General features: G+C 52.6%; 1 protein-coding gene across 1 annotated transcript in view; it reads right to left on the reverse strand.

Annotated features, from left to right (window-relative positions):
• INTS12 (integrator complex subunit 12) overlaps positions 1 to 8,843 on the reverse strand; it is a 23,862-nt gene that overhangs the window by 11,963 nt on the left and 3,056 nt on the right. Inside the window, exon 2 of the mRNA XM_015429209.1 lies at positions 7,861 to 8,024. Coding sequence (XP_015284695.1) covers positions 7,861 to 8,016 — 156 coding nt within the window. The 5' untranslated portion in view covers positions 8,017 to 8,024. The remainder of the gene's footprint in view (positions 1 to 7,860; positions 8,025 to 8,843) is intronic.

Consider the following 8,843-nt stretch of genomic DNA (forward strand, 5'->3'; position numbering starts at 1 on the left):
GCCCCGCCGACGCTGGCCCACCCTCGCCCCGCCCGCGCCCCGCTCCTGCTGGCCGTCGCTCGTCCGTCGTCGTCCCGGTACGTATCGGGGCGTCCCGGGCCGGTACGCCCTCTTCTTCCATCCCGTCACTCTGGCCGGGACACACCCCCTCACCAGCATCGAGCTCCGGGGCGTCCTCGTGCAGACGGGACAGGTAGTCGGCCACGGTGTGCAGTCGGCCTGCCTGGTGCCGAACGGTGAACTGAAAGGGAAGAAGAGACATGTACCACCTCAGAATCCGCTGATTATGGTCTTTCATGCGCTCCATCCAGAGCAGGGGGGCGTGATCGACTACCAACTGGAAGGGATTATGCTCCAGGTAGAAGCGGAGGGCCCCGACGGCCCATTTGACGGCCAGGGCCTCCTTTTCTACCGTGGAGTAGCGCCGTTCAGCCGGTTGCAGCTTTCGGCTGATGAAGAGCACCGGTCGTTCCGCTTGAGGGGGGCCTTGGGCCAGGACGGCTCCCAGCCCGGTGGTGGAGGCATCGGTCTGCAGGACAAAGGGTCGGTCGAAATCAGGGTTTTGTAACACCGGTGCCTGTGACAAACTGCTGCGCAACGCTTGGAATGCTGCCTCCCGTTCTGCAGTCCACCGGACGGTCTTCGGCTCATCTTTCCGCAAAGAGTCCGTTAGAGGACTAGCGAGAGAGGCAAAATGGGGGATGAACTTCCCGTAGTATCCCACCATCCCAAGGAACCGGCGCAGCTGTTTCTTGGTGACCGGCCGGGGATGGTGTTCTACCGACAACACCTTGTCTGGAAGAGGGCGTAACTGCCCTCTTCCCACGAGGAAGCCGAGATACTTGATCTCCTGGAAGCCTAGTTTGCTCTTCCGGGGGTTAGCCCGCAGGCCTGCCTGCTTTAAGGCCCGCAATACCGTCCGCAGATGTTGTAGGTGGGTGGGCCAATCAGGGCTGCAGATAACGATGTCGTCAATATATGCCCTGGCAAACCCTTCACAATTAACCAACGCCCGGTCCACTAGCCGTTGGAACGTGGCGGCTGCCCCTTGCAGCCCGAAGGGCATTCTGCGAAATTGAAACAGCCCCTGTGGTGTTGCGAACGCCGTCTTTTCTCTATCTGGGGGGTGGACAGGCACCTGCCAGTAGCCCTTCGTAAGATCGATCGCTGACAGGTAGCGGGCTTGCCCCAGTTGGTCAATCAGGATATCCGCTCGTGGCATGGGGTACGCGTCGAACTGTGATATCTTATTGACCTCTCTGTAGTCCACGCAGAAGCGTACCGAGCCGTCTGGCTTTGGCACCAGTACCACTGGGCTTCGCCACTCGCTGTGAGAGGGTTCGATGACGCCGAGTCGCAGCATCTCCTTTACCTCTTTCCCGATGGCGTCCCATCTTTTCTGGGGAACCGGGCGCCACCGGACTCGGGCCACCTTTCCGGGCTCGGTAGGGATGAAATGCGTGGCAAGTCGTGTACATCCCGGGGTCGACGCGAAGACGCCCTCCTCTTGTCTCAGGAGCGTCCGTAGCTGCCCCTGTTGTTCTGGGGTCAGATCCGGATCCCCCTGCGGGTAGGCATCGCCGTCCGTGTCCTCGGTCCACGGTAGCGGACCTTCGGGCAACGAGGAAGGGTCGGCCTCGAGGCACGCAGTGTCTTCCTCCTGTGTCGTGACCCAGGCCTTAATATCATTGACATGAAGATGTTTCCGTTGCCGGGCCCGCGGCCCGCACTGTACTTCGTATGAGAGGGGCCCCAGTACCCGTGTGATCCGGAAAGGGCCCTGCCACGGGTCCCCATGAGGTCGGGCCAGCGCCTGCCGGGATACCAAAACCGCCTCGCCTTCCGCAAAGACTCGGGGCACCGCCTGTCGGTCATACTGCCGCTTCTGCGCCTGTTGTGCTTGGTCGAGATTCTGTCGCGCTTCCATTCTCACCCACTCCAATCGATCTTTCAACCGTGCGACGTACTCACACACTTCCTCGTTTTCAGCGTTCGGGATGGGGCGGGCCCACTGCTCGCCTACCACACCTAATATCCCCCTTGGGACCCTGCCATATAGCAGCTCAAACGGGGCGAACCCCATCGAGGCCTGGGGCGTTTCCCGAATGGCGAAGAGCAGAGGGTCCACTAAAAGGTCCCACGCCGTAGGTTTCTCTCGCGACATCTTCCGCAGCATTCCTTTGAGGGTCTGGTTCATCCTTTCGACCAGACCGTCCGTCTGCGGGTGGTGTACCGACGTGAACAGCTGTCGTATGTGAAGCACATCACAGACCTGCTTCATCAACTTGGCGGTGAAGGGTGACCCCCTGTCCGTCAGTATTTCCCGCGGCATCCTGACGTGTGCGAAGAGATGCATAAGTGCCCGAGCCACTCCAGCGCTCTTGAGGCTCGGGAGGGGTATGGCTTCGGGGTACCGGGTAGCATAGTCCATGATGACCAGTATATACCGCGCCCCTCTGGGAGTGCGCGCCAAGGGCCCCACGAAGTCCATGGCTATGCGGTCGAACGGAGCCCCGTGGACCACGACCGGTGACAAAGGTGCCTTAGGGGCTGCCCGTGTCGTCATTCGTTGGCATACTTCACACGCCCTACAAAACGCTCTTACGTCTTTGGCTATTGTGGGCCAGAAGAAGTGTGCGAGCAGGCGGGTCATCGTGTTCTTGAATCCCTGGTGTCCGGCCCACTGGTGGTCGTGGGCGAATCGCATGACGTCGGCCTGGAACTCGGACGGGACTAATAGTTGTTCTATAGGCCCCACCCGCCCCTTGGCCACCCTGTACCAGACCTCCCCTTCTTGCCTCACATGGGGAAGTCTCCCTTCACGGCGGGGATCCACTACCGTCCCGTCTCTTACCGCCACCTGAGCGCGTAGTCGCTCCAGCCCTGGGTCTTGTTTCTGTGCGTCCACGAAGGCTTGGTTCACTCGCCACTGCTGTCGTGGATCCGGCTCGGGTGGCTGTCTGTGCGATGGGCCCTCTCCGGGGTCCTCATCCCACTCATCTCTCGGGGTTTGTGGTCTATCGTCTCCCGCTGGTGCGGCTATGTCCTCCCTCAGGGGCCCCTGTGCACGGGGCCGGTGTCGAGCCACGTGGTAGGCTTCAATGGCTTCCTTGATCCCTGGGGCATCTCGCCCGAGCAACAACTGGCAGGGTAGCCTTGCCATGCGGGCCACTTGGACCTCTACCCACTGCCCCAGGTACTGTAGCGGCACCTCCACTACGGGACAGCGTTCCGAGTGCCCGTGGAAGCATACAATGGTGGCCCAGCGCACCACGGGCAGCCACGAGGGTAACAAGCAGGAGAGGACCATGGATATAGAGCTCCCGCTGTCGAGCAGGGCATCTACCTGCCGACCGTACATTCGGACCGGCATGGTCCAGGCCGGAGGGCGTTCCCGAGTTTCGGCCTCCTGCATGGTGTAATCCACCCCCAGGTCGCACTCCATTACGGGACAGTCTCGTTTGAGGTGACCCCATTGGCCGCAGGTGTAACAGGGCCCCACGCCCGCCCCTCCTGTCGTGCTCGTTGGCCGAGGCCCAACTCCGGGACCGGGTCCCGCTCCCGGGTTGCCACCTGGTGTTGGTCCGCTACCCGTTCCTCCTCTTGGTGCCATGGGAAGGGGGCCTGCTCGAGCTACCCCCGGGCGTGCCCGCCCGGGCTTGCCGAACCCTTCGCTCCCTCGTCCCGCCCCTCCGACGGCTGCTCCTCGGCCGCTGGGAACAGGGGCCTTCAGCGGGCGAGGCGGTTCCGACTTTGGCCATATATCGCAGACGTCGGCCGACAGATGGTTTTCCCACAATTCTTGCACCTCCGTGAGTTTCGTGGGTTTCCAACAGGCCACCCAATGGCGTGTCCGGGAAGGCAGGACCTGCAGGAGTTGTTCGATGACTACTAACTCAACAATGCGCCGGCCGTCCTCGGTCGTAGGGAGCAGCCACCGGGTGGCGGCATCCCGCAGGGCCGCTATTGTGGCGCGGGGGCGCCCCGTGGGTGGTATCGTGAAGGCCCGGAACCGTTGGCGGTAGGTTTCCGGGGTGAGCTCGTAGCGGTCCAGGATGGCAGCCCTGAGCTTTTTATAGTCTGCCGCCTCACTTTTCTCGAGGGCCTTCATGGCTGCCTATGCTTCACCAGCCAGGTAGGGACCCAGGATAAACGCCCATTGGTCTGCCGGCCACCGTGCTGCCTCGGCGGCCCTCTCAAACGCTTCCAAGAAGGCTTCCACGTCCTCTTCTGGACCCATCTTCGTCAAGGGAGGCCAGGGGCTCCCGCTGGGGATCTGTCCGCCTCCGGCACCGGCTACAGTCTGTCCCATGGTGCGGAGGGCTTGGTGTAAGTCCTGCATGAGGGCTGCCTGTGTCTGTTGGTTTTGTTGTGCCAGCTCCCGCACCAGCCTGGCCTGGTGTTCGGCCATCCACTGGCCAAATTGGGTGATGTCCATGGTGTGGCCGTCTTCCGCGGCCCCTGTTGGCCTCTCTACGACCGACGCTTGGCTGTCTTCGGAATCCGTCGTGTCGGGGGATTCCAGCCTGGTGCCCAGCGCTGAGGACCTCAACGGCGGCGGTCTCCACCCAAAGGGAGGCGGGATACGTGGGCGGGGTCGTCTCAGCGGGTCGCCACTGCCCGCATTCTCCACCACGTTGTCACATTTTTAACAACTAAGGCTAGCCCACCAGCTGTGGCCATTCCCGAAGAAAACAAGCATTGCCTTAGTCACACACGCCTTGGTGACATCTAACATACTCTGTGCAGCCCTTGAATTGTCACAGAAATGTCACCTGACGCAAAAGAGTGGTATAATTGGGACCAGCAGCAGAGATTATACCAAACAAGCCTTATTCCAGCTATACTGGCTTCCAATTGTTTCCTGGCACAATTCAAGGTGCCGTTAATAAAGCCCTAATTGGTTCAGGCGGCACCAAATACGCGAAGGACCATCTCCACCCATTATTACCTGCCTGGGAGCTGAGATCATCAAATGGTGTTCTCTAGCATGAACCAGTAATTATAGAAGTCACAGACCTAAACCTGCAGAAGGGCTTTTTCAGCAGCCACCCACGGATTATGGCACTCTGTTCAAGCCTTATGACGGTGTAGGAAGATGTTTCTCTTTTGGAAGGCGTTAAATTTGGAGTAGGAATGATGTGAGTAAACAGAGTTGATGCTGTGTGTTTTATTAATGCTATGGATCATTTTGGTTTCTGTACCTCACCTTCAGCATCTGGTTAAGACAGATTTATCTGTTTACTTCACTTACACCCCACCACTGGGAACATAAAGTGGATAACATCATTATCCCCTTCTTCCCTTTTATCCTCATAGCAGCCTCATGAAATAGGTTCACATGAGATTGTGTGACCGACCCAAGGTCACCCAGCAAGCTTTCATGGAAGACTGGAGATCTGAACCTAGGTCCACTGTATCCTAGTCTGACACTCTAACCACTATGCTACATTTTAAAAACAAATAAGTATCACCCTTTATAGATGAATAAAAGAAAGAGGAGTAAGACCCAGTAATAGAGATAAGGGTTCCGGCCTTTAAAAAGCTGGTGCTTTGGGTTTTCATCATTTGGATTTCAATCTTAAACAGTTTACAGTAGATGGTGGCAGTGGCTGGTGAGGGACAGGTGTCATCACAGGAACATTTAGGATGCCAACAGCCTCTCAGCCACGGCTGCAATGCCTGCTCATGCAGCTCAGGGCTTCTCCCTTCTCTGTTATGGCCCAGAGAATCTGGATGGGAGAAGCATTCGCACTCCTCCATGAATAACCACCTACTGGAATTAAGTAATTAATGTGTTTAGAGTGCAATCTTAAGCGGATCTACTCAAAAGTAGGTCCCATTTTATTCAGTGAGGAGTAATCCCAGGAAAGTGTTTTTAGGACTGCAGCCTTAGGGCAACAGTCTTGAAGTTACAAGCATCCCAATTTCCTGGAGCGGATAGAATAAAAGGACAGGTGATAATTGTTTCTAGGCAACATTTACAAGAAAAGATACTGACAGTGCAATCCTGTGCACTCTGTTGATTTTGACAGGCTTAGACTGGAATAACTCTGCTGGGGTAATTTTAATAAATAAATAAAATAATAAAAAATATTTTGGAAACGCTAACAGCGAAGCATACTCTCCCCCACACATCCTCCAGTTGTTTTACTTTGGCATTACAGCATAGAAAACACAGGGGTCAGCTGGCAGGGACAGGGATCACATATGTACAATCAGAAGTTACACAGAACACCATGGCAGCTTGCTGACAAGAGTGCAATCTTAAGTGGATCTACTCAAAAGTAGGTCCCATTTTATTCAGTGAGGAGTAATCCCGGGAAAGTGTTTTTAGGACTGCAGCCTTAGGGCAGCAGTCTTGAAGTTACAAGCATCCCAATTTCCTGGAGCGGATAGAATAAAAGGACAGGTGATAATTGTTTCTAGGCAACATTTACAAGAAAAGATACTGACAGTGCAATCCTGTGCACTCTGTTGATTTTGACAGGCTTAGACTGGAATAACTCTGCTGGGGTAATTTTAATAAATGAATAAAATAATAAAAAAATTAATACTGGGGTAATTAAATACATAATAAGGCCACAGATCAATAAAGTTTAATCTATCAGCCCTTCTCATATGCATGCATGTTATACAAGCTGTTGGGAGTTTTCTAGTCTTGCATCCGATGGAATTGAATTTTAACTGGTTTATCTTTTTATATTGTATGCACTATGTGCCTTATGTAAGCCGCCCTGAGCCCATTCACGGGGAGGGCGGGGTATAAATGCAATTTAAAAAATAAATAAATAAATAAGGCTAGCATAAGAACGGACTCCTTGGTTTTCTAAGAACTCTTCACCTCAGGCAAAGAAACGGGCTTCCTCTTCTTTTGAAAGGGTGGCCGATCACAAAGCTGCCACCATCCACAGTTGGCAATGTAGAACCTGACGTTTCACCAGTAACTGTGACTGGCATCCTCAGAGGTATAAACACAGAAAGATGGAATACTCTCTGTGTCAAGGTGAGAAGAAAAATGGTAGGCAGTCAATTTATATCTACTCTAGAAGGTGGGTAGGGCTGAGTCATTGTCTTGTAGGAGTTCCCCAGGCTATGGACATGTGTTTTTCAGGACAGGAAGCCATATCCTATTTATTTTTAAACTCTTTTCTCTCCTGTTGAAATTATGTTTATGTTTGTGTTCATGGCTTCCTGTCCTGAAAAACACAAAAGGCTTTACATCAGACAATAGCACTACAGATAAGATTAGAATTTCAACAACCTCCTCAGGAAGCAGGAAACCTCCTCAGGAAACAAAAGAACCTCCTCAGGAAAGCTCCTCCATTAGCATGTCCAGTTACTGGCGAAACGCCACGTTCTACAATGCCAAGACCACGGCCACACCTCCCGGAAAATCTACAGCAACTAATGAACTCCGGCCGTGAAAGCCTTCGACAACATAATAAGGAAAATGTTCGTTGTCTCTGGTGCAAAATCCAACCAAGGCAGGAGAATGATTAGAACTTGGCACAGCCTTTAAAGGTTTGACCCTAGAATTAGCAGTGTATAAGACCTGACCTTGTAGGCCAAAGATAGACAATACAAATACTTTTCTTAAACTAGGTTTTAAAGTATAGCTGATAAGGGTCTCCCACTGTATTGTTTTTACAGAGTGAGACGATGAAAGCTTCCATGGGCACCTGTGGCTTGCCACATCTGCTCTGGAAAGGGACTGTTCAGTAAGTGTTGAGTGCTGGCGAGGGAGGAAGCAAGGGTTTGGGAAAAGGGGCCTGCAAAACAATTAATCAAAAGTGGGCTCCTTGAATTGTCAACATTTGACAGACAGTACAACAGTACACCATTCATTCATTCCAGTACCTTCAGTAATGGGCGGTAGCTTGAATCTGTCCCTCTAGCCAAAGATTCATCCAGCAGTGCTTTAAGTTTCTCGGCAGAATCCTTGCTCTTTGAATGCAGGAAGCCCAGAGCTTTTAAGAAAATAGGATCAAGTTCCAAGTTCACAGTAGCAGCCATAGCAGTATCTTTAAATGATAAGTAATAAGGTGACATTTCACCAAACAGCACTCATCAACAAAATACTGCTCTCCTGGGAAAGAATCTGGTTAGTCAGCTCAGGACATGGTTCCTAGAAGTCAAAGAACTTACTTGCATTTGGAAAACAGGTTGCAATCCTGTTCTTGCACTGGCCCAGCGAAACCAGAGAGACTTAAATAGATTATATGCTGTCTTCAGCATACATAATACATGAATTCATAAATATGCATTTTTAAAGCTGTAATTCTATAAATGCAAAAATTACTATCCTTACAGTTTTTTAACAAAATAACTTTGAACAGATTTATGATTTGACTTCTGGAGTTCTCAGAATAGCCTGTAGAGTGTAGCAAAGGTACACTGCAGTTTTTGTTTCTGACATTACAAACGACCTGAAAAGAAAGTTCCTTACCCAGGATCCCCTGAAATTATTCTCTTGTGACTAGGTACTACATTGTAGCACAAGAAAAGGTAATCCCTAATTATGAGGAAAAAAAGAAACATTTTTGTACAACTGAAAAGGTACAAGCAAAGTAGTAAATTTTAAAAGTTCTTTTTATGGGATTTCTCTTCCATCAGTCACTCGCTCTGGATAAAAGTACCACAGACCAGGATTCCTATCTGCTCCTAATCTGTTATGAACTATTCCAAGTTTTGGAAACTCAGTCCGGCCCCGGGCACATGGGAGGATTTGCCCCACGAAACGGACGGGTTGAGGGCGGATTAAACCGGCGCGATCAGATGCCAACATGTGGCAAGTGTCGCACACCCGCCCCCAACCCATCCCTTCCGGCCAAAGAGTAGTG

The sequence above is a fragment of the Gekko japonicus genome, unplaced genomic scaffold (assembly GCF_001447785.1).
Source record: "Gekko japonicus isolate JY-2015 unplaced genomic scaffold, Gekko_japonicus_V1.1 scaffold2981, whole genome shotgun sequence".
Lineage (NCBI taxonomy): Eukaryota > Metazoa > Chordata > Lepidosauria > Squamata > Gekkonidae > Gekko > Gekko japonicus.